General features: G+C 29.8%; 1 protein-coding gene and 2 non-coding genes across 6 annotated transcripts in view; 1 reads left to right on the top strand and 2 right to left on the bottom strand.

Annotated features, from left to right (window-relative positions):
- Nrx-1 (neurexin 1) overlaps positions 1-27,083 on the bottom strand; it is a 240,332-nt gene that overhangs the window by 45,587 nt on the left and 167,662 nt on the right. For all 4 annotated transcript variants that reach the window (XM_029321266.2, XM_085482216.1, XM_029321265.2 and 1 more), the window contains 6 exons: positions 23,856-23,963; positions 22,432-22,624; positions 17,202-17,393; positions 15,958-16,101; positions 15,239-15,456; positions 8,816-8,924 (listed from right to left, as the gene is read on the bottom strand). In XM_029321266.2, coding sequence (XP_029177099.2) covers positions 8,816-8,924; positions 15,239-15,456; positions 15,958-16,101; positions 17,202-17,393; positions 22,432-22,624; positions 23,856-23,963 — 964 coding nt within the window. The remainder of the gene's footprint in view (positions 1-8,815; positions 8,925-15,238; positions 15,457-15,957; positions 16,102-17,201; positions 17,394-22,431; positions 22,625-23,855; positions 23,964-27,083) is intronic.
- On the top strand, positions 16,640-16,721 carry TRNAS-CGA (transfer RNA serine (anticodon CGA)). The gene has a single exon. It is a non-coding gene; the product is annotated as a tRNA-Ser (tRNA).
- On the bottom strand, positions 26,242-26,364 carry LOC114945401 (U5 spliceosomal RNA). The gene has a single exon (XR_003822388.1). It is a non-coding gene; the product is annotated as a U5 spliceosomal RNA (small nuclear RNA).

Below are 27,083 nucleotides of genomic sequence, written 5' to 3' on the forward strand. Positions count from 1 at the left end.
TAAAAAATAAGTTATCTCGACATAAAACGTGACATGAAAGAATAGAAAAAAAATTTCTCATCAAATTGAATTATTTATAATTTATTCCAATAATGTCTCTTTCGCGAAAATATGTCATAAAATATTGATTTTATTTTTTTAAATCTTTTTCTGGAATAAATCTCTTGTACGAGAAAGAGATTCTTCTATATTTAAATTTTATAGTTTTTTAAATTGTTATTTTTCTCTTTTTTTATTATTAATTTAATTATTCTCTAAGAACTATTAAGTGTTCAACAAACTAAAACGATATATATGCAAAGAAAATAATTTAGAAAGTTATATACCATCCAAATTTGTAATGCTTTTTCATATTCAAAATTTGTTGAATTTTATTTATAATTTTTTATCATTATGTTATATTTAATTCATTTATATTTATTTATACATATTATAATTTTATCATTTAATTGTGCTTCTGCAAAGCGCTTTATGTTTTTCATTTTTCATATACAGTTTCCTTACTTAAAATATTTTTATCACAAACGAAATATGCTCGTTAATATATATTTTTCATGATTGATACACTGACACATGTTACCGGCAGTAACAACCGTAACTTTGAAAAATTGCCGATTAGCATTCATAAGAGCAGCTTGATTCAAAAGGCCGCCAACGGAATGCAAAAGCGAGTTGCACGATGCATTTTGAATTTTTGATTGCAGAGAATCGAGAGCATCCGCGGGAAACTTGTAATTTGCCTGATAGAGGAAGCGCGAGCTTTCAAAAGATGCTCTATCAAAATCGAAACATAGTAGCGATATTTTAATTCATTTAGTAATTTTAAAGAGATTTGGCGGATATGACTGTGCAAGTTTTTATATAATTATCCTTTTTTAAAATTAATCAAAGAGAATCTTTGCAAAAGCAATTGCATCCTGATAATATATTTTATCCAACTTTTTTTCGTTTCAAATTTAATAAGACATAAAACATAATTTTCAATCTTTTCTTGTAAATCTTAAAATTCCTGAAAAGTTCTTTATTTTTATCCTTTACATAAGAAACATTTCTTTAGTCAAAAAGAGAGTTTGTGATGAGGAAAAATTGATTTCAAATTGATTACATAAATTCTAAATTCTCAAGTAATAAATAAAATGTTAATTATTTGAAAAATAGGAATACGCAGATATGTTTATTTAAGTAATTTATGATATATATATATATATATTATGTATATGAGAAGTACAAAATATATATTTGAATAATCTACGTATTTGAATATTTCATAGAATGACATCAATCTTTCAAAGTTTTGTAATATTGCTCATTTAAAGTGTTGGATAAGCCGTAACATGTGTCTCAAGTTTTCAGTTTAAGGAAACTTATATTTTGTAACAAGCAACATCGCAGTTTCTAATTCACCAACATTTCTCCTATGTATATACAATTTACGAGGCGAGGGCGACGAGAAGGTTCTCAAAACTTGTATGAAAAATTGCTGGACAAATTTTTAATTTTTGTGACGTGTGTTTTCCCTGCTCGTCGATCTTGCAAAACTTTTTTGACGATTTTCATTAATTATTCAAATCCATGGAATGGCTAAGCAATTATTTATCTTTTTGCTTGCAAAATTATCTGAAGATGTGTAATTTTTTAATAGTACTTATAATATAAGTATATAGCATACTTTATACATTTATATAGAATATTTTATGTAAAGTGTTGTGTGTTACAAATTATTTTCTCGGTGATTGTATTATAATCAAAATTTTCTTGTCATTTTAAAATTTATTCGAATTTTTGTAACACACATAGGATACCACTATCGGATTACGAAAGGAAGCAATTCTCCTCACTTTTTAAAATAAAATCGTACATTTTGAATAAATTGATACTACTCAACATTCTGCACACTTTAAATAATTGATTCCACTCAAAATTTTATATGTGCAGGTATTAAATTGAAATAACTGAAAATTAAATATTTTAAAAGATATTTTATTTATCTATGAATACTATTCACAGAGCTTTCCAAAAAAATCATAAATTTTTGAAACAAGTTTTATTTCATAAAAAAAACTTCAAAAATTTCATTCCGAATATCATAAAATTATTTTTTTATTTTTATTGTTTCAATTTTTAATTGACAACTGTTTGACAGCAAAACATGTCTCTTTTGTACAATAAAATGTAATGTAATAAAATGCAATGCATCAATCTTTATATTATTCTTATTTTTGATACGACATAAAACTATAGATCTCTCATTTGAAAGAAACAATAAAAAAAGTCACTTATATAGCAACACAAGATTTTACATTAATTATCTCCATGTATCTTTTTGGTTTTTCGAATGAAAAAAATTTATTCACCTGTTATAAACCGATGACTCTGATTTAATGATCGTTAACAGCAATAGCTGAGAACGACGAGGCGATTTTCCAAAATGTTCGGCAATTTTCCCGACTCGTCGCTTCGACAAATAACAACATTTGATATCGCGGCGCGCGATGATCGAGGAAGGGCGGAAAATGATTTTCCGCGCGAGAGCGTCGTTCCTATACGAGGCTACAGCCGCGTCGTACGGGGTGCTCGCATAAATCTTGGTAGACCGAATGATCCGCTGCGCCGCGGTGAATCTACCAACTGATAAATCTCGATGTGGAAATTGATTATCGGAAGGTAGAATTCTCTCTCCATGGCGAAATCCACCCTCTCGGCCTCGTATACACTTGTATTTATACCCTCGGGGCAATTTGGTCGTGCGATGCAGTTAATCCTTACCCTCTCTCTATCTTTCTCTCTCCATTACTACCTATACCTATCTACCCCTCTTCATTGTTCTTTTCACTCACCCTCCGATTTTCTATCGAAAATACATACATTCGATTCTCATCGAATATTTCTGTTTTCCAATTTCGAAAACGTCATAACTTTACCACGGGATAATTAAGATCGGCATTCGCATCTATTGTTGTTTGCTTATCTTTCTGTCGAGTACGGAATAATAGCTCTTGGATTGGAATATATATGATCACTTTCAAATTTTGATTTTTTATGAGGCTGCCATACACGCTGCTATTATTTAAAATACTTTTTTGGTTTTCGAGAAAGTAAATTGTCTGAGAATGAATTGTCTAAGTGAAATGATACAAGAGTCCAAGTATTACGAAGTGATTATTCTTACAAGTAATTAGAGATTATCAACCGCGATTAATTAACTTTCACGATTGAGGCTTTGTAAACGTATGGTTATTTTTTTTTATTACAGTAAATACTACAGTGAATACTTCAGAAGATTTATATATTTGAAGTTATTAAAGAAATTAAAGAGCGCGACAAAGGATATAGGCTTTGTAAAATATTGTTTAATTATAATTTTTAATAGTTATTTTTTTGCTATTTATGATGCGTAAATTCGATAGTATATCTCACACTCGCGCTTTGAAATTTAAATGTAATTTGCCAATCATTTTCAAATTGAGAGAATATACATAGTAATATATAAATTACAGCATCGAGTGATTCAAGCAAAGAAAAGTTGTGATACATTAACCGTTTAATAATTATTAATTAATTAAATAATGTGGTGCACATTAACAGTTTCATAATTAATAATGAATTTAATAATTAATTTAATAATTTATTGCGAAATTCAAGAGTAATGGAATATTTCATTATGAATACATTTTATAGTGTGCTAAATATTTCACAATAACAAATTAATTGTCACGCGATATACAATCTTGACGGCGCATCAATAGTGACTTTGTTGTCATTTGCGCAAGCCGGGAGGCAACAGCGTTATTATTCTTCGAGAAACGCAATAATTTCGTGCAATTACTATAATTAACAACTAATGATTCGCAAACATATGCGATTATTTATCAAAGTAAATCATTCGTGTGATTTAAAAATCAAAGCGACAAAAATAAAAATTTTATAAGTAATCATCTTATATTTTAATATTTATGGATAACAAATTGTTTCCTTAACAACACTTGAATATATTGCCGGGATTCCGAAATTTTCGCTCGATTCAATTATAATTTGCCTATATTTATGAGATTGAAAAAAATGCGGAGGAATATGATAATTACAAATTAGATTGAATTATCACTTGTCCGTACGAATAAAAGAAAAAAGAGATACGAATAATTCGACTCTATATCACGTTTTATTTGTTGTTTGTATTGTTCTACGTTGGATGATGCTTGAATTTTGAACGTTAAAAAATAGTAGTAGTTTTATGCATCGTAGTATGCATTTGATGCAATTTATGTGTTCGTCTCTCATTGCAATATATTGTAATAAAACGCATGTCGCGTACTATCAACGTCAAGAGTGTCATGCAAAATAGATATCGCGCGATTAACGCTTAATGATATTTTTCGAGTGATTATTTTCGTGCGAATGTCATAAAAGTATAATAAAAGACGAAGAAGAAAAGAATTGAAGCCCCGAGGCATCAGCAGACGGCGAAGCAATCTTGGAGTAAGCACTATTTATTTATATATTATATGTATACTCTAATTAATTATCAACATCTTTTCCTGCATTCAATATTCCTGTACGCAGTGTTACTCGATAATTAATAACATGTATGAGAGTACAAAACACTGTTTTAAACGTGAATCTCTACCTTTGTCTTTATTTTTTAATATTTTTCCGCGTTCTCTCTTCGTATCTTTATGTATTTCCACTTAACTTCTCTCTTACTTCGACTTTCGCCGCAAAATTTCCGAGGCTGTGGCCAGATATTTATGCTAAATAGGGATTTTGAAATATGATATTGCTCCCTTGCGCGGTCTTTCGCCTTGTATAGCGAGAAGCTCGAACGTGCACATGTATACGATGTATACGGACCCTTTAACCGATACAATCGATGCGACGTGCAAAACGCTTCTGCATCACGAAAAACATTACGAGAGGAAAATTGCTCTCCTCGAAACACGTATAAAATACATTATAGGATTTATTATTGAAAAAATATTATCATATCTTTTTGTATAATAATCTTCTTTTTCTAACTTCAATCGAAAATCGTCAATCGAAAAATTAATTTATTTTTTATTAATTATATTTCTTTTGAATTATATATTTTTTTAGACAATTATGGATTCCTTATGTAAAGATAGCAAAACATTCAATTTTACACTGAAAAAAAAATTGTTAACTTTTGACTAAACTTTTCAACTGAAGAATGATTATTTTGTTAATTGAACATATATTGGTATTTAAGTCAAATATATGTTTTGTTAGATTTAATATGTTATATTTAATTTAAATATTTTTATATGTTCAGTAACATAATAATACTTAGTTGAAAGGTTTAGTCAAAAGTTAACACATTTTTTTCAGTGATAGCTTTTGTATTAAAACAAGTAAAAATAGAAATCATAATTTATTCAGAAATAGACATTTAATTAGAAATGATATATTTTTAGATTATTATGCTTATTATGCATCCGTGTAATTTGTTTAGGCTTTTACGATTGCATTAATTTATTCATGCTTAAACCAATATTTCGATCACAATGAGACAATAATGTATTTTAAAACAATTATAAATCGATTAATAATCAATGCCAAATATTATCAACAATATACATATAAATATTCTTATAAATATAATATTGTGTTTGATGCACAAAAAATAATTTAATAATTTGCATTTAAAGAATAGAATTATATAGTTCATTATTTTATAACAACAATTAATATTTTAATTAATATACTCTCTATTTTCCTATATTACCAATTCTTGGAATCTACACATTTTTTAAGAAATTTTTTTTAATAAAATTTTATATAAGTATTTTATGAACTCACTTGACGCTATGCTTTGATATAATAAATACTTTAATCTTTTGTTGTTAAAAGTATAGAATAAACTAAATTTTCCTTGCCGAGAATAATGCAGTGTCATTACGGTGAATTTACTACGCGATGTTATTCGAATCGAAGTACGAAATACACAAAATAATAAAAATCTTTTCGACAGTACCTGCGAGGACGCCTGACACTATGCAACAACACTCCGGTTCGAATTGGTCACGTGACGCTTGAGGGGTTGCCTACGTCATCGCGGAGAATCTTGCTTGCTCGTCTTATTAAGAGCACGGATTTAAATACGATACACAATATTAATATCGTGACATACGCGTAGTAGGATTCTTCGAAGGATTTCGCGACACTCGCGATCACGCACACGACGATCGATGAGCGAAGCGACGTGCTACTTTAATATTTTAATGTCGCATCGGCGTGAAGTTGCCGCGTTCCGTAATTTACGAATTTCCCGCGGAAACGTCGTTGATCAACGAAGGAAAAGGTCGTGTGCGCAATTAACGCGGCGTTTCGTGTTTATTTATTGACTCGAGATACGTCGGGAGTGCCGTACAAAGTGGCGGGCGACGTGTCGCGAATTTGTGTCGCGTTAATTAGAGTCTAATAATGACACACAACTCTGAATCTTTCGTATATCGAGTGAATATTATATCGTGGACTGCCGGGTCAAATGGCGAGCGAATATCGTCGTTCTTTATTAAAAATGTATCGGAAGTGTGTCATATAAATTGACGAGTGTCTCGGGTTCGCGTTATTCAATAGACGGGGTTAGGTTATTAATCGCGTTTTTCCGCGATCAATTTGAATCCGCGCGTCTGTGTGTACATGCATCACGATGATGGCGAACTATCGGGTGACGAAGAAACATCGACACAGGTAGATTCATTTATCGTCTCACAATCAGTTATTATTATATTGTGATTATTTTTTATTTAATTAAAATAATGTACCTCTCGTGATTGTTTTTTTATATACTTTCACGGATTATATTATCAAATGCAGAATTTACTATATAATTGTGTCATTTAAAATTTTTAATAAATTATATTTGTATTACACGAAACATTACGCAAAATTTATACGATTTATTTAAGATCGCCGATATTTATGTGTGATATTAATGTATAATTTTCTAAGAATTTTTTATATTTTTTATAGGATTTTCTATCAATAGAATATCCGGATAATAGGATACGATTACAATCTATCAATAGGATTTCCGGATATTACGATTACAATCTACTATAGCTACAATATTGATGAGTTTTTACAAAACATTTATTTATAATTTTGAATTCTTCAATTGCATTGTAGCGCCTAATTAATATTTACTCTCATAATACATTATTATATTTTATTAATTTACTGTTAACTTTATTATATTTATTTATCGAAGAAGATAAAATGCAATTATTTTAAAGTAAAAGCACATTTGCATATCTGTGCATAGTAAAAACACGATCTAAAAATGAAGATATTATCACATTATCTATATCAATAATTAAACTATTAAGATTTTATGTATTTCCACTGCAAATGTAACGCAAAACTTCCTTGTGAAAGAGTTAAAACTTTATCTTCCAGAATAAATACATTTTTTACAATATTCTTGGAGCAAATAAGAGGAAAAGTATGAGCTCTACTTAACGTTTATATCATTTGTTGTTTCTAAATAATGGAGACATTTTTTTTCAAAGGATCAATAAAATATCACTCTGCGAGAAGATAATATTATAGTATAGAAACCTCATTCTAATTTTCTCGAAGCATCGTTCGCTTTTACGCACATTACGAATTCAGGTTTAATTATGGTGCAATTTTAAGGCGCGCATAAAAGCTTTAGCATGGGAAAAAGGTCTATTGATTACGGTAAGAGCAAAGTATCGATATTCTAAACGTGCACATAAGAGAGTCATTTTTTAATCGATTTATCGCTGTCACTGCTGCGGTTATTTTATACATAATGGCATTTGTCATTCTTCTGAGAGAAAAAAATAATTTATTGTTTTTAATATTTCGAAAAAAATTGAGGCAATCTATTTTGCAATTTGAGACGAAATATTATTTATAATTTTGCGTGTGTCATGTAATATAAGAAACACATTTGAATAAATAAAATACACATAAAAGAAATATATCAATACATATACAGCATATTATAATATTAGTGACGTATAAAATTATAAATAAAATTTTGTCTTCAAACTTGCGTGTCGTGAATTATAAGTCATCTAATGCGAGTTTTAAACTCTACGCCACCTCAGAATATCAACCAATAGAAATATTTAAGGATATAAATAAATAAAAAAATCAAAACTATCAAAACTAATATATTTCTCGTTCTCCATCTTAGCATCTAACATAATGATTTTTTGAATGCAATAAGAGATGGATGTGTGCTTTTGGCATATACATATATTTTCTCTCTCTCTCTCTCTCTCTCTCTCTCTCTCTTTCTTTCTCCTTGACATCCTGAAATAGATTTGCTTTTTTTCCCTCAATGTTCCTTATACTTTGCGATCGATGACGCCACTTGCATAGCTGCTGCACAAAACCAATCAACTGTTTTGCATCTGGTACCGACATACAATTTGCTGCACTTTACACGTCCAATAGCATTTTATTTCCGTCAAGTTAATAATGTAGTTTGCGTATAAATTAACTGGTATTTTCCTTTATTTAATTTTCTTTTTATTTAATTTCCTTTTCATTTGATTATTGTCGGTTCAATATTTTGCATGGTACATTTAATTATTTAAAAACACATTATAACTTATTCAACAAGAACGGTTTGCAGACACAAAATATTTAATTACAAGCGTTTAAAATAATCAATAAAGATGTCAAATTAAAAAAAAAACATCTTGAATAAAAACTAACTATCGAATAAAGAGTAATTGCTAATAAATATTGTTATAAGAAAGTAAGAAAATATTTAGCAGTTATAATAATTTTTATCTATGTAATATAATTTTAAACATACCTCGTATCGCTGCTTCGTCATCGACTTGGAATTTGAGGGAATTAGACCGCCTGGAAAATCTCAGTGTATGCCACATGTCATCATTGAGACCCTGCCCAGCTATCATTAACTGAAATTGAAAAGTATCGATTCAGTTTATCGCAGGATATTGGCTGTGATAAACATTTATAATAATTATAAATATTATATAAAGGCAAGAGTTTAAAGTCATGCATGACAAATCAACAACTCGGAAAATTCTGATTTGAAGAGAAAATATTTAAAGTGATTGTACATTTCCAAAGAAAGTTTAATTTTCAAAAAAAAAATTAATTTTATTTTAATGTTTGCGTATTAACGTGTGAAAGTTTCTATATATTTTATTATTTTTATTTTAATTTTTCTAATAATTGTTAATATTATATTATAGCACTTGATAAAGGGCCGAAACGTTGGAATATTCAATAAAAATACTTATTTGCCAGAGTTGGTCGATTGAATTACTACCATTTTTTATTTTATTTTATTAAAAGTTTGAACGCGAAAATGAAATCAGTAGATATATTTGCATTAAGGTCTCGAAATTTTATCGCAAATTTTATAACAACAATGTCATCAACGTGTCACAATAGCTTTAAAGCTATCGATAAACCATCTCTATGAGATGTCTGTCATTCGACCAAGTCCCATAAATCCAAGCAACTCGTCACTATCTGACACAGTTCCCATTGCAACATACGATATCATGCGTCGTGTAGCACCTGACACGCGTTTGTCATCTAACGTCATCTATGCATCGCTGCTATTGCCGGATTGAATATTATTATTGCAAATATCGATTGCGGCTATCTTACAATTTGCGTAAACCGGCGTAAACAATAAATATGTTTCCTGTACTCAATATATAAATTTAAAAATAATTGATTTAATTTTTATTGTACTTAACAAATTAAACATTAATTTTTATAAAACTATTTTTTATACTTTTTTCCAAATTTTTTAAAAATTTAGATAGTTTTAATCAAGGTTTTAATATATATTTAATATGGAATGTAATATTACGATATATAAAATGCAAAATACACGTGAAAATATTGATAGAAAACTTTCTCATACATATAAGAATTTTTGAAAAAAATATTAATAATTATTATAAAACTATTCTAAAAAGTACTATGCATTATTTATCTTAAGAGGAATACGAAGTTTTAAATTAAAAATATTGGAAAATCTCTTTTTCTTTATATTTTTATCAAAATTAAAATTACTTGAATATTATCTTTATGACCATTTTTTCTCGCAATAGTTAAACTAAATTATCGAAAATTACGTGAATAATCTTCGACGCGGTCAATACAAATTATAGAAGCAAGTACAATCGAAATTTGCATTGAAATATATCTTGAATTTCATAGGAATTTCGCGGAAATCCGGTTTTCCGTAGACTATTTATCGAGCTTGCCACATTATCGTATTAATTATTCCGCTCAATTAACAAGTCCGTGTAGGTACAGAGATTGAAACATTACCGTAAATTATCGCGCACCTTGTACATTCATGCTTATATGCGTGCACGTATACATATGGTTACTCATTCGAGAGTTCCAAGTGATTTCGACCAAGTTCCAAGATTGTTAATTCAGGTTGCCACTGCCGCTTAATGCAATATCTGAGAGTTTAATATGACAAGAATGCAACGCGCATAACGGATTAATGCTTTCTGTAACTATAATTATACTTAAAGTTTATCTTAGACGATTATAATTCGGGAATGAATTATATATCCACGATTTTAAGTGCATCTTAAATAATGAGATCATAATTAAAATGTATACAAATTTTCTTATATTAATCGCATCTATAATATAATGTGTAGATGCATACATAATTGAAAATCGTTTATTATCATTTTATTTTTAAGTATTTTTTAAATGTTTATGATTATATTTACTTATTAAAGAAAAAGTTAAAACACTTTTGCGGACGTTAAATATATATTCGGAAATACTGATGCAAAAAAAAGAGGACAAAATGTACATTCACGCACCATCTAATGAGATAGCTACGAAATCGAATCGAACGATTTACTATTCATTCGACCGGAAACGTTGCGATTGCAGAATTGCTTATGTATTTCCACGTGCGAATGTAGGTGACAGAAGGGAGGGATGGTGTCGGGGATTGCGTGAACGAGGGGTTGCGAGATGCATTCAGAAATGCATTTGGCTCCCGGGAAAACGATCGATGGAGCAGCACAGAAACGCTCTTTGCGACCTTGGAGAACAGCATTCTTATCGATTCTTAATTAATTCAAGATTTGTTACTCTCTTATGTGAAAATAACACATATATCACATAGACTTATAATCTAGAAAAATAGATTACTATCATGATTAAATCTGATCAACGATTTCGCAGAGATCCATTATAGTTTTATGAGATAAAATATCCTGTAAAGATAAAAATTTCAACAAAGACGTTTACAAATAACTAATGTTATGATGCTTATAATTATTATCGAAGATACTTGAAATTTTTATGTTAGGTACATCTTAAAATTTATCTTTTTTTTTTATATACTTCAAAACTGAAATAAAGTTGAAAGAGTTAATGTAACAAAATAAAACAAAGTGATAAATATAAGGCCAACTTATCGAGCTGAATATTCGAGATGTTCAGTCAACTACCATTTATTACATGTATAAATTATAAAACTACAGTCATTATATTAAAACTAACGCAAATTACAATCATTCTATAAACGTTTCGACCGCACGCGGTCTTCTTCAGTATAATTATTGAAATATAAATTCTTACAATTCACATAATATCGAAATTTAATTATAGTTATTCAGAATCAAGAGTTTTTGAGTAATTAACGCGTGTTTCAATCCGTCCTGTCCAACAATGTTCGCCTCGATATGATCCCTGATTTTGTTCAGATCTCGGATAGTTTCATCGTTAATATGCGAGAAATTAACCCGTTCCGTAGGCGCTGCGATTTATAAAAAATTACCGATCAACGCATGTCCAAATTATAATATGTATCCCCTACAATTGGTAGTATGCTTACCTATCATCGTTCTTCTTGATAATTTTGCTACTTATTAACAGTTATTAAGGATGACACATAACAAACCAACAATACAGAAAGACAGCTCATTTTAAACTCTACTTGATCGGAGAGCGTGCGTGTTTATATATGATCTAATATCTATGTTTTACTCGTTAATGTCCTATTTGTCCTATTAATATTAATATAAGGATAAAAATGACGTAAGTCAACAAAAATTACTTGGTGCACACAGAGATTTAATAAAATTTTGTAAAGACAATCCGAATGTTCTATTCACACGCGCGGACAAGGGTAATGCTACGGTGGCAATGGAAAGATCTCATTATATTAACAAAATGGAAAACGTTTTAAAAGATGTCAACACTTACACTATTGTTAAAAAAAATCCGTGCAAAAAAATAGAGAACGATTTGAATGATTTGTTGAAGAGATGGCTTAAGGAAGATTATATTTCAAAAAACGAATATTATAAATTACGTTGTAGTGATTCTCTCCTTCCAAAAGCGTATGGATTACCGAAAATCCATAAGGAAAACTATCCAGTTAGAATCATAGTTTCATCGGTTGATACAGCTCTATACTCGCTGGCTTCGTTTTTACAAAACACCTTACGAACTAGTCTACCCAAAGCGAAAAGTCATATTAATAATAGTTTTGATTTGTACAGCATATTGTCTGGTAAAAAGATTGATGAGAATGATAGGATGTTTTCCTTGGATGTGGTGTCTTTGTTTACGAACGTTCCTCTGGATCTTGCGATTGACGGTATTAACGATAGATGGGATCACATTGGAATAAATACTAAAATACCGAAAAACGAATTTTTGGGGGGTATAAAATTCATATTGACTTCTACATATTTTACATTTGATGACATAATTTATAAACAGACGTTTGGGACCCCTATGGGGTCACCGTTATCACCAATTATTGCAGACCTGGTTATGCAAGATCTTGAGGATACAGTTCTCAAAGCGTTGAATTTGGAATGTTTGTTTTATTTTCGTTATGTGGATGACATAATAGTGGCCACCTCTATGACTAATATGACTCAGATTGTGAATAATTTTAACAACTATCATGAAAGACTTAAATTCACGGTCGAACAAGAGGTTAACCATAGCTTGAATTTCTTAGATTTATCACTTAAAATTATTAATAACAAAATATATATAGACTGGTATCAAAAAGAAACCTTCTCAGGAAGGACGTTATCATTTTATTCAAACCACCCACTATGCCACAAAATAGGAATAATATATAACCTTGTAGACAGATGTCTATTGCTATCACATCCACTATTTTTTAATAAAAATTTGGAGTTAATTATTAATATACTCAGAAGCAATGGTTACCCTCTTGATCTGATTTTTAACAAAATTAATCATCGGATAGAACACATCATATCTAAGGGGAGCATTATAGAGAGACAGGCCAACATAGAAAGAACAAAAAGTATAAGAAATGACTCGGTCAATAAAAAATTCTTTGTCATTCCGTATATAGATGGGATCTCAGAAATGATTGTTTCCTCGGTAAAAAATAAAAATTGTATGGTAGGGTATAGATGTCTCAACAAACTGGACAATATTATTAAAGCGCAGAAAGATAAAACTAAACATCCATGCAATTCGAATGTGGTTTATAAGATCAGTTGCAATAATTGTAATGCATCTTATGTAGGCCAAACAAAGAGGCAATTGCAGACGCGAATAAAAGAACATAAAAATAATATTAGGTTGGACTCAACGAAACATTCAGTAATTTCTGAACACATAATAAATGAACATCATACTTTTAATTGGGACAATGTTAAGATCATGGACAACGAAAATAATTATTATAAAAGACTCATTTCTGAGATGCTACATATCAAGGAACAAAAAAATGGACTAAATTTAAACAAAGATACTGAGTTACTTAGCGAGTCGTATTTTGATATTTTGGATATATTAGCGAACAAGAAATAATAATAGGACAAATAGGACATTAACGAGTAAAACATAGATATTAGATCATATATAAACACGCACGCTCTCCGATCAAGTAGAGTTTAAAATGAGCTGTCTTTCTGTATTGTTGGTTTGTTATGTGTCATCCTTAATAACTGTTAATAAGTAGCAAAATTATCAAGAAGAACGATGATAGGTAAGCATGCTACCAATTGTAGGGGATACATATTATAATTTGGACATGCGTTGATCGGTAATTTTTTATAAATCGCAGCGCCTACGGAACGGGTTAATTTCTCGCATATTAACGATGAAACTATCCGAGATCTGAACAAAATCAGGGATCATATCGAGGCGAACATTGTTGGACAGGACGGATTGAAACACGCGTTAATTACTCAAAAACTCTTGATTCTGAATAACTATAATTAAATTTCGATATTATGTGAATTGTAAGAATTTATATTTCAATAATTATACTGAAGAAGACCGCGTGCGGTCGAAACGTTTATAGAATGATTGTAATTTGCGTTAGTTTTAATATAATGACTGTAGTTTTATAATTTATACATGTAATAAATGGTAGTTGACTGAACATCTCGAATATTCAGCTCGATAAGTTGGCCTTATATTTATCACTTTGTTTTCAATATACGAGCGACAATTGTATTAATTTATTTTTAACAAAATAAATATTTATCTGATGTTTCGGAAGTAATTGTCGAGAATACGCTTTACACGTACAACGTTTCCGTCGGAAAGAATATTCCGTTACATGAAGACGAGACGAGAGCCGCCAGCCATTTACTTGGCGGATGTTCCTGCGAGTGACGTATTAAGTTAATGTCATGACGTCGTTCGCAACGACGAGGGAACGATCTACGTCGACTATACTAGAGCGACGTCGAAGATGCTTCTCGCAGGAATGTAAATCTTCGCGAACTACGCGGTCCTTTAACTTCTGAGCGGGTGCTCGTTGACATTAAGTGAATCGAATTTGTCCGAGCTTAAATCCAATATCTTGCCCTTTCACGACAACGCATCTTTATTTGCAATAATGTTTGTTTAAATAGCGTTTAACAAAAGACATTGCATTTATATATATATATATATATATATATATATATATATATATCAATATATATATATATATATAAATATATATATATATATGTATTGATATTATTAAAAAAAAAATAAAATCGAAAAATGTAAGAAAATTAAAAAAATAATTAATAAAAAAAAATTCTCAATCGAAATTATTTTCGAAACCTTTTTACATTTAATGATGCTTGTTAAACATTCTATTTCATATTTTACATTGTTATTCTGAGGTGAAATATAAATGTTTATCTGTTCCGTTAATTTGATTAACTATCGTTGAATTTAACGAGATGTGAATATTTCGTAAACTTACCTTTTCTCGATCTCCGACGTGAATTAGCATCTGTGCTTTGCCCTCATCTAAATAAATCTGTAAACGATCGGCGCTGTTCTCTAAACTTGTCGCTAGTAGAAGACCACGTGGTTTTGTTGTCTTAAAGCGTATGATGACTTCCTCCGCTTGTGTCCTGGACTCTTCCGGCATCAATGCCGTCATTTGTTGCGTACCATTTAAATGCAGTGTCGATGCATCTGCGATAAGTGTATAATAATATATTATTTATAAAAAATATAAAGTTCAAATTTTTTGAGAGATATGTTGGATCATTTTTAAAAAAATATTTTAATTGATGATTATATCAAGTAAAGTTTAAAGTGAATATATTTTATTCTTATAATATAGAATATTTAGAACATATAATAAAGAAATATTAGATTATCCCTCGGTTTAAATGTAACGATGTTAATGCGTCTTGAAAAAGAGCTACCTGCACTGAAAAAAATTTGTTAACTTAACTAAAATTTTCAACTAAATATTATTTTTTTAATTGAACACAAAAAATATTTAAATTAAATATAATATATAAAATTTAACAAAACGTATATTTGACTTAAATATGAATATATGTTCAATTAACGAAATATAGTAATTTAGTTGAATGGTTTATAGTCAAATTAACAAATCTTTTTTTTTCAGTTTGTAACTCTACGTAAAAGTAATTCGTATATATCTACTTAAGTAAAAATGATTACCTTTGCCACAAGTGGGTCCTGTGTAAGGTGTGCCGGTACAATCACAGTGAAATCGATTCCACCCTTCGAGACAATGGCCACCATGCATACACGGTTGCGAAGGGCAATGCGCGGGTTGAGTGTGACATGCGGGTCTCACTGCACCTGTGAATGCATAAATCGCAAAATTCGATCATTTATTGTCTGATTCAATGCAAAAAAGTGAAATAACTAACTGTTATCATAATCATCATTATTATAATGCCATTATTAACAGTTTGATTAAATGATCTATAATATATTAATCTAAATATAAATTATTATTAATTGTCAATAATTGTATATTTGTAGTCAAATGAAAGAAAATACATTTAAATGTCAATAACAGAAAATTATCAAAAATTTATAATTTATATCCGGATTTTTCATTTAAAAAATTTTTCAAGTAAAAAGAATCCGAATATAAATTATAAATTTTTAACCATTTTCTGCCACTGACATTTAAATAGCGTTTCCTTATTTTTGTTTACATTTCATAACGTTATTTATTTTTTTAATTGAATAAAATTTTTTAAATTTAAATTGATTATTTTTTTTACATAAATGTTTATTTTACAATTTAAAGAAATCTAAAGTTCAATTCTTTTTCTGGTTGGGGTGAACTGTGCAAGAAGTTAGTTGAGATAAGAGGGAGCACCTGCAAGCTGCGGTGTCCGAGTGGTTAAGGAGTCAGACTCGAAATCTGATGGGCTATGCCCGCACAGGTTCGAATCCTGTCCGCAGCGTTATTATTTTTGTTTACAGCTTCGAAAAACAATAAATTCGCTTCTTTTGTATAAATATCAATATTATATGCCGCAGGCTGTTTTTGTTAATAAATAGTTAACAAACATGGTTATATCATGCAGGATAAAAAATATTTTGTTCCAACAATCGTTAACGACAATGTGATTGTTTTATTACGTTATTCTAGAGATATCTACAATTCTTCATCAAAATATTATGCTAAATTAAATATTATTTTATAAAAATTTATCACGTGTTCTAATTGAGATTGTATGTAATAATTGGCACATATACAGCAAGTTTATCGTGTTATATGTCAATTTAGAATTGTGATCACATATATATTTTTTGTCTTACCTTTTTGCAATCATTTTACGAATTATTATTCTTATATGGAGATTTTATTACATGGAGATAATTTTAATTAGTTTGGATATGCAATTCTATCATTTCATGAATAATAAATTGAAATTTCTTACCGGAATCCTGTTGTTGCGCATATCCTGCGATATCTACCGGATGTCCATTAATAACGAGGTCTCTCATGCAACCCACGTAGCCTTGTCGAAGGGCGCCTGTCCATAGAACGGGCGGAACTGTTAAGGGCGCGAATGGTGCACCCACACCACCGATATATAACAAGCCATCCAAATCTAATTGCGTGGAATCACCTGTCAATAACGTTATTAATGTGTATTTAGTCGAAAATTATATTATAAATCGAAATCTTGTCTAAATATTAATATATATATATATATATATATATATGAAAAATAAGCACGTAGAAAAATTTTAATCATTTTGTATAATCACTGAATCGCGATAAGCGACGAATAGCGGAACATATTGTATACTAGAGTGTGGGGCAATTCAATTAATATTAACATTTGATACGATTTTGAAACGAGCAGGTATTGTACACATGCGGTTATATAAAAATATTGCGTAATTAATATCGGTCAGAAAAAACTGTTATATTAAACGTTGACTAAATTCGGCGTGTTTCTATATTTTCCAATATTATGTTTTAAAATTATTTTCGATACTTTGATATTTCGTAACGTATTAAAAATTGTTTAAAAATTACATAACAGATTTTTATATTATTATATGAAAATTGTATTTTAAACGACTGAATTCATTATGTTTGCTTGTTTATAAATAATTTTGGAAAATATATATACATCCATAATTTTAAATTTTTCTATTACAATTTTTTTCAAAAACTTTATATTTGTAATAAGTATTTATTGTTGGGCTAAAGGAGCTTAAATAAATTAAATTTATTTAAGCTCCTTTAGCTCAACAATAAATACTTGTTTTAAATTTCAAGGAGCCGCTTTTTATATTTTGATTTATATTTGTAGTCTTCCGTTTTTCAGACTGAAATTTATTTCTTATTATTATTCTTTGTTTATATCGGATAAACAAATTATGTCGAGGAGAATGTGGGATTAAAAAATCTATTTTTTCGCTTAACAAATGCTCATGATGCACGTTATTTGCATCGTGGTATTATACAAGAGAGCAAGGACTGAATTGCTTCAAGCTATGTTGGTTGGACTCAAAGTCGAGTTTTGTCGGCAAATTAACCATCCGTATAATTCGACTAACCGCAACAGACTGCGGCCGTGAAAACGCTTGAATGCGATAGTTCAATTAAAGTTACAAACTTATCTTGCGATTACTCGACGACAGAGAAGAGGAAGAAACTTGAAAAAAACAAAACAGATAGTAAATTAATAGATAGAACAAGACAAAGAAATTTATCATATTTCGAGAAAATTTTATGAAAGAATAAAAATCAATTTACAATGCAGCAAATGAGCATAGCATATAAAACAGCTAATAAACAAATAGATTATTAATAAATTATTACAAACAAATTCGATAAGTAGACGCCGACTTTATAAACATTTATATTTAATTCAAAAAACTATTTTAAATATATATAAGAAAATATTGAACTAAATCTAATTTTTAATATACTTAAATTAATGCAAGGATGTGCACTATAGGTAAATAGTTTGTTTTTATCTCGCACAAAAAAATTAGGAGGGAAAAAAGTAGGTGTACAGGTGCAGAGAGGAAGTTGCTGATGAGCGGCAAAATTAACAGAAAAGCGGAAATACACAGAAAAGTGGATAAGGTAGTTCTTTGTTCGGTAAATTTCAGAGAAAAAGAAGTTACTATTACCCTATACAACGCAGTTAATAATTTATTGTCATTAATTAATTTCTTACTTTAGAAAGTCAGATTAACAAAAATTAATATTTTGACATTATTAGAAGTTACGAAGTATATGCGTGTGTGTGAAGTTAGCATATTATTTAATAGAAGATCATAAATAATTGAGAGCTCTGGCTTTATTTTCAATAATTCTTCTGAGGGTGGTTTAAACAAATAGTTCTGCGACGATTATTAATTATTGATAAGGAAATACCTAAGGACAAATTGATATGCTGACTTCACACAGTATATCACTTTGTCCTGCGACATTTTGCTTATCAATAATTATCAAGATTAAAACGATTTATAGTTTTACATGAGTTCTAAAAAGAGTTGTGCTTTCTAAAAGCAAAAGAAAAAATTAAGCTAAAATAAACAGAATCGGATATCTATATATTGAGATGAGACGTCGATTTTCGAAAATTATACTTATTCTACAGCTATCTTTTCAAACGATTCGCCTGCGAGTTTCAAGTTTTAATTTATTATTAACATTAAGTCCTGTATAAAATATATCGCGCGCGCTATATTAGAATGAAGTTGCCAATGTTTGTAAAATAGCGAATAACTTTGGCCATTACCGAAACGCCGCGAGTATCAGGTGGTTCGTCCTGCGTGATTAATTAGCAAGCATAATCATTTCTAATGTATTGTATAGTAATATTTATCAATCGCCTAATATAATTTTAATGTTCATATATCGTCGTAATTCCTCGAAACGCATATTTCGCGAAAAAAAAATGCAATGCAAAATCTCTTGCCAACATAACACAATCTAATCTGTTTTCGTACGCGCAAAATTTAATTATAACTTACATATTTATATTGTATATGCGAAATAATAAAGATTATTCGAATATATGTGTATATTTTATTTGTTACAGGTAGCTTGCGACTCACGCGTCGTGTCGGGAGTGCCGTGTAAAGTGTTGGACGATCGTAATTATTCATGTTTTCGCGAGTGTAGTGAGTGCTGTGAAGGACCAAGAGAGGAGATGGAGACCCGAAGATTCATCGGACGACAGCGGGGCAACTATAAGGTGTGGAAAATAATATTTTTTCTAAACAGCATTCTTTTTATGAGATATTCGATCTAGATTTTTAAACACTCTGTGTATATTATTATATATATATGTATATATAAGGTGTCTGACATCAAATGTCATTTCGAAAATATACAAGTCGATCTCATTATTTGGAGACGATTTTTCCTCAGCAAAAATGTCGAGGAAGGCCTCATTATTTTTTGCATGTTCCCAATTTTTGCCATCATGTATAACTAAAACTTAAATTAAAATTTTATTAAAGTAAACTCTACTTGAAATTAATTGAAGAATGTGATTTTGTTAATATTTTATTTCCACAAGGCGTGTTCCTTAGTTTGCGAAAAATCTCTTATTTTTAATCGCTTTAGCTCGAAAATTATTGATGCCTCAATATTTTTGCTGAGGAAAAATTGTCTCCAAATAACGAGATCTACTTGTATATTTTCGGTGTGACACCTGATGTCCGACATCCTGTACCTATATATGCACAGATGTATATACATAATTTGAATATTTTATTTTCAGATCAATGTGTGTTGTATTCTCCGCTTTGCAGGTATCGGTGAGTGAGAAATTATTTATTCTATAATATTTATGTAGTAGGAATGCGTGAAGCGTCTTATTTCGTGGAAACTTATAAATAATTAAAGAATTTTTTGTTTAATCGCCAAACCTATTTGATTAAACGATTAAAAACTAGTGAAAATAAAATCAGAACTTCCCTCTATTTATGATCGTCCACGAAATGATATGTTAGCTTCACATTACACACACATCCATGGGCGTCCGCAGGAATTTTTTCCAGGGAGAGGCATGATTAAATTTTTTTTTACTTCCTATTATATTATTTTTTCTTCATTTTTTAAATTCAATTTTTTAATTATTTTTTTATTTTAATTATTTAATTATTTTATTTTATAATATAATTGCAGATAAATTCCAGTGTTTATTCACAAAGAGAGTAAATGCTTAATTTTTTTACTGATTCCTAAAAGAGGGCAAATACCCCCTCTTCCCCTTTTCTGCGGACGCCCATGCACACATTAATATAACAAGGCTAAAAGGGAAATGCATTTTTTCTTTATTGTTAATTATTATTTTATAATAAAAAAATTAAAGACAATTAATCAGCGTTTATACACTATAAAATGAAGAAAATTAAATATCTTTATCTTTATCGATGCAATGGCTATTATGTTGATTCTAATATTGTTCGTGCATCTTCATAAGTAACAATTTATTGTTAGATACATTAATTTTTATTTCTTTAAAATCGGAGCAATAAGCACTATAATAACTATTAAAAACTATTAAAAACTATTGAAAATAAAATCAGTACTTTTATCTATTTATGATCTTCCACAAAATGATATATTAACTTCACATACACACACACACTAATATAACAAAGATAAAAGGGAAATATACTCTTTTCTTTAATGCTAATCATTATTTTAATAATACAAAAAATTAATCAGAATTTATACATTAAAATGAATAAAATGAAACATCTTTATCTTTATCGATGCAATTGCTATTATATGTTGATCGTAATATGTATCCTGGTAAGTAACAAACTTATTGTTAGATATATTAATTTTGAGTTCTCAAAAATTGGAGCAATAAGCAGTATAATAACATCTTCAACGGTCTAAGTCACCGTTATTTGTAGGAGAATATATGGATCCTCGCTGTCTCAATGAAGTTCTTTTTGCCGTTTTTGCGGTATCGTTCGCGTGTTTGCGGCCGTACATACGTAGTGCTTTATCACTTAACCACGATGTAGTGAGTAAATTCTGGACATCGCGGTCCACCGACGTAAACGGCGAACTGAGCGGACCGGGCCGCTCATAATTCAGAGTTACATGCTCGAGGACACTTATCTGCCAGGTCGGGTTAGACACTTTATGTGTATAAGGTGAGATAGTTTGAAAAATCGCCACTGCGTATATGCACGCATAAATATAACTACGATAGGCGTCGAAATCGATTGCAAAGTAAAAGATAATAAAATTTTTCTTTCACAGATATATAAAAAACAGATATATACAGTTTTAAAATACATGAAAGACTGAGTATAAATGAAAATATGAATATGAGAAACTCCCTCCCTTCAGAATATGAAATTACATTACGAAATTATGATATATGTATATGCTTCAAATTTATATATCTCTTTTTCTATTTCTATTTTATATATAATTGTATCTGTCAATTATATATATGTAGGTACGTGTATAAATAATAAATTATTTTATTCGGGATTATATTAAATACATATAGAACTATAATAAATAAATTTTGTCATAATAGTCCATTAATCAGTTCTTAATACAAATTAGGCGAAATTAGGAAAAATTATTTTGGTCAAATTACATAATATTAGTAATGTACTTTGAAGAAAAATAATATTGGCAAAAAAATGTTACATTACCTGGCGTACGAAAATCGGCTGTATAACCGTCAACAGTAACTCGACCATCCCTCTCGACTCTTCTTAGGGCAACGTCGTGCCAAGTACCATCATCGATACGTGTTTTTGATGATCTTACTTTAACGGGGCCACTTCCAAGATCGGCGTGTAGATAAAGATGTCCGCCAATAATTTCGAAGGCAAATAGATCTTGCTGTAATAAATAGAAAAATAAACCGTCCACTTATATACTACGTTATATTACTCTATATTACTAGTAATATAAAACGAACTGTTTCCACATACGCGCTTATATGATTTTTAATATCTATCAATTTTTTTTATTAGGCTTTCTATTTAATAATTTGTGGAATTATATCTTATATATTAAAAAAATATCATATATTAGCAAGTTTGTTTATATATTTAACGAATTATAGCTAACAAGTATAAAGAGACTTATACTTTTTATCTATATATAAAATAAAGAAAAGTTCATTGTCGCAATATATTAAATTTCTGTTGCTATAGGTAGATAGATGAAGATATATTATCGTATGTCAGCGTATCATTGTTATTAATAGGATTACGAATAATGAAGATATATTGTGACAATTCCGGTTTATCAACTATTAAAAGAGATTTAACTTTGGTAAACAATATTTATAATTTGGTAAATTCGGCAAAAACTTTTAAATAGAAACTCATACAATTCTTTGCATTTATATAACAAAGATTATAATTATTAAAAAATATATATAATTTAAAATAACAATAATTACATTATATTATTTGAATCTTATTTAATTTTAGTGCATCAATCAAAAAATATGCATTTCTTTTTTTATGATAACACAAAGAAATATTTTATTTAACTTCAATGTTAAAATTATTTCTCGCGTCGCTTTATTTTCATTAGTTTAATTGAAGAAAATTTCTAATTTTTAAAAATTTCGTGACTTGTATATTTTTTTATTTAACAATTATACAATTTATTATAAAAATACATATTGAAAAATACTTGTATAAATAATACGAGAATGTCTGAAAATACTAAATCATAAAATTCAGGCGCGAAGGTCGCTGACCACTAGAACTCATCGATCGTCAGAGTGTCATAGCAGGATGGAATTGTGCATCGATAATTAAATTACTGTCACTCGAGTGTGCAACCGCGGCCAGGATGAGTTTTGGAACAAAAGCGGCTTGTTATTTCGAAAAACGTTTTCAGCAGCCAATAATTGTACAGACGCGTAATCGCGCTTTGACAGCCGCATTCGATTTTATTGTTTCTAAAGCCCTTCCAGATTATCCTTTTTTTTTACGCGCAAAAAGTTATTCTTAAATTTAAATAGTTTTAAAAAAAACTTTGTTTTATTTGACTTGATTGTCACGGCGACTGTCGATGTCGTAATTAGAAGGAGGCATAAATTAAAAATACATACTCTCGTGTGCGCTCCGCTGCGACTATACATGATCAGTCCGTGGGGTTCGTTCGTACGAATTTTGAAGGATATACTTCCGGACTTGGCAGCTTTCCAAGGTGGTAGAACCTGAAACAAACGAGACAGATGGTTCTTACGGTGTCGCTTCGGAGCCTAAAGAGGAAAAAAAAGCGGCGAGAAAGAGCGAAATGGAAGAAGCCGCGTTGTCCTCGAGAAGAATGGACGAGCTAGCCTCGTCGTGCTCAGCATCCGCAATCTCTACGTGCAATCTTACGAATTCGCCATTCATCACGAAGTACTTGAAAGAATCAGATCACTCGTTTGGGCATAAGCGGCAGTGAAAAATCGCATTGATATATAATGTGATGACTTGCGTATTTATTTTTCTTCTCATTTCAAATGCTGCCGCATCGACAAATTTTATCATCTTTTAGAGACGGTCGTTATTTGGAATTTAATCAGCGAAAACATTAGTAAAAAAGTTCAATAATTAATATACATAAAATCTCGATACGTATATACAATCTCGTAATCTTTTCAAGAGTTCTAACTGCAGTTTTGGCAATAACTTTTTTCAAGCTGAAAGTTACAATGATTTCCATATATGTTTGCATAATTAAATGTGACATTTTTATATGTATATAAATTTCTACAAACAGTTAATTACTAGATATAGCAATCATACATATCACACATAACACGCATACTTATACACACGTATCTATATACGTACCTTTAAATATTTATGCAAAATGTAAAAAATTGTTTTGATCAAATATTTTTTCAACATTACCTTCAATATTTCAAATAGTTTCGGAATTATTCGCCCGTAAATTTATCAAATACGATAGTTATTCCTTTATCGGTCTTGTCCGACAAGAATATTTTTTTTTTGCATCCTCCGTGCAACGAAACATTTGAAATATTTTTTATGCGATATTTGTTGACAATTGTTTAAAGAATTAACAATAATGGGACGTGCGTCTCCTATTTATACGAGACAAAAGACAAAACAATATACATCTTTTGCAAAAATATACTATGTCAATGGTATGAAACGTATTCTGCACGTCGACAATTTGCGAAATAATAGAACGTTGACAAACATGCGTAGAGAAAATCCGAGAAAATCACGTATTGCTGCCGTAGCTCCACAAAGCGAGCGAATATATAGAGAGATATATATACATACAAAATGTATCAACACAATCGGAGGCAACGAGAAAAAAAAATACGTCGTATTCTGCATGAACTGCAGCGTGCAAAGACCGGAAATGGTCAGTCGAAATAGGGGTTACATTCAATATATTGGATGACCGTGGGTATAGTCGTTTTCACACTCGTTCACAAAAATGAACTCTGCAACCGAATTTAAACGAAGATGCCCTCGTTTGCTTTTATCGTGAGTTTGTCGTAGGTTTCTCGCAGAAAAATTCTTCATTAATTTAAATAATCTTTCTTTTATTGTAATCATTTTTTCATTCGTCAAAATGCAATACGTTAATGCAAATATTATTTGTTGATCAGAGCGCATAAGTTTACCTTCTTTAAAAATCAATTTTTTTTTCGTGAGAATTGAGAAAAAAAATACGCGTTACGTTCCTCCCAATAATTTAAACAAATTATAATTCGCGTTATTATTTTAATAGATTAGTAAAATTATTTTCACATTTAAATCTAATAAAGAGATATGCGTTTTTGTTTCATTCTTCTTTATTTCTTTGATTTCATTAGACGCGAGTAATATCACGAAATTCTAAAATTAATATTATAGAAGATAACTTATAGGATTGCATAACCATAAATTATAACGATTTCACTAAGAGCCCGCGTCGTATTTCAATGAAAACAGAAACAAGTCAGATATGTAAATAGTGAAATATACTGGCTATAAATTTGCCTTGTTTTTTCGCATAAATCCTATGCTGCATCTCCTTTATTCGATTTCGCTAGCCATCGATGCAGCGGAGAGAAAAGTATATGACGCGCCACATTATCCGCTTTGACAGTCAAAAGTGGTGCAACCATATTTAAAGCCGCACGACGTTATACGGTCAGGTGCGCTCTCTGAATAATGCAGAACACGTCTAACCGCTATGAATCAGCATCAGACGAAATGGATCCTCTCGTTGTAGAGCTCATACTTCTTCTCTATCTTTTCAGCTTCAATAAAGATTCAGCATAAGCAACCGCGAGGATGAGATCGGGTGTGGGTCTATCTTCAAACTTACATCGATCATATCAATATGCAGGAAATAAATGCGAAAATACATCGGAAAATCTCGAAATTGTCTAAGGTGCTTCTCTCCTTTTACGAGAACATTTTACATACTTTTAAATTTATATGAAATACTCCCTTAGATAAATTAATTTTCGATTGATTTATGACCCAGCTTATGCTGGGTAATACAAAAAAATTGTTTAAAGACTCATAGAGTTATTTCCCTCCACGGAAATCTTTAGTAAAAGGCGAAAGATTTATTCGCATTTTGAAGAGAAATCAGAGTGTCATACAACGAAACCTACAACGCTTCTTATATACTACAAATACTGAATTTTACTTACGAGAAACATTTTGACTAGTTCGACATCTATCGGTTGTATTCAAAACTAACAGTCGTTTAGACCCAGTCTTGAAGGGTCCATAAAGGGTCGATACTCTCCCTTCCCTTCCCTTTCTTGAATTTACTAAGACCCAGAATGCCAACAAGATTCTCGACTCACGCTTCGAGCAGAAAAGCAAACATTCTTACTTTGAACAATTATTTTTTTTATTTCAGAAATAATTGGAAAATATAAATCTATATTTTTATTATTTGCAAATTTATAAATCTCTAAAATAGTACAGCTTTCAAATTTCGAGCATCCAATAAAATCTGGATCATAAATTAATTAAAAATTAATTTACCTATCTGGGAAAATGTTTGCATATTATAAAGAATAATTTATTTTATAATTTCGAAGAATATGAAAAGTAAAAGAAAGATATCAAGTATAGAAAAAATGAACAAATTCAAAAATATATATAACAAGAAATTGTATACATAAAAAATATAAAAATGAGAGTAAATGTAGAAAGAAAGGATTAAATTTAAATACTCGTATATACGTGTATACTAAAATGAATAAAAGTTTAAAAAAAAATTTGACGGTCGATACACAAGAACTGACTGTTTTCTTTTTTGCAATTAAAGTGAAAACTATATTCGTATAAAAGGCATTGTCTCT

This window comes from Nylanderia fulva, unplaced genomic scaffold (genome assembly GCF_048542155.1).
Source record: "Nylanderia fulva isolate GAGA-0341 unplaced genomic scaffold, ASM4854215v1 Scaffold2, whole genome shotgun sequence".
Taxonomy (NCBI): domain Eukaryota; kingdom Metazoa; phylum Arthropoda; class Insecta; order Hymenoptera; family Formicidae; genus Nylanderia; species Nylanderia fulva.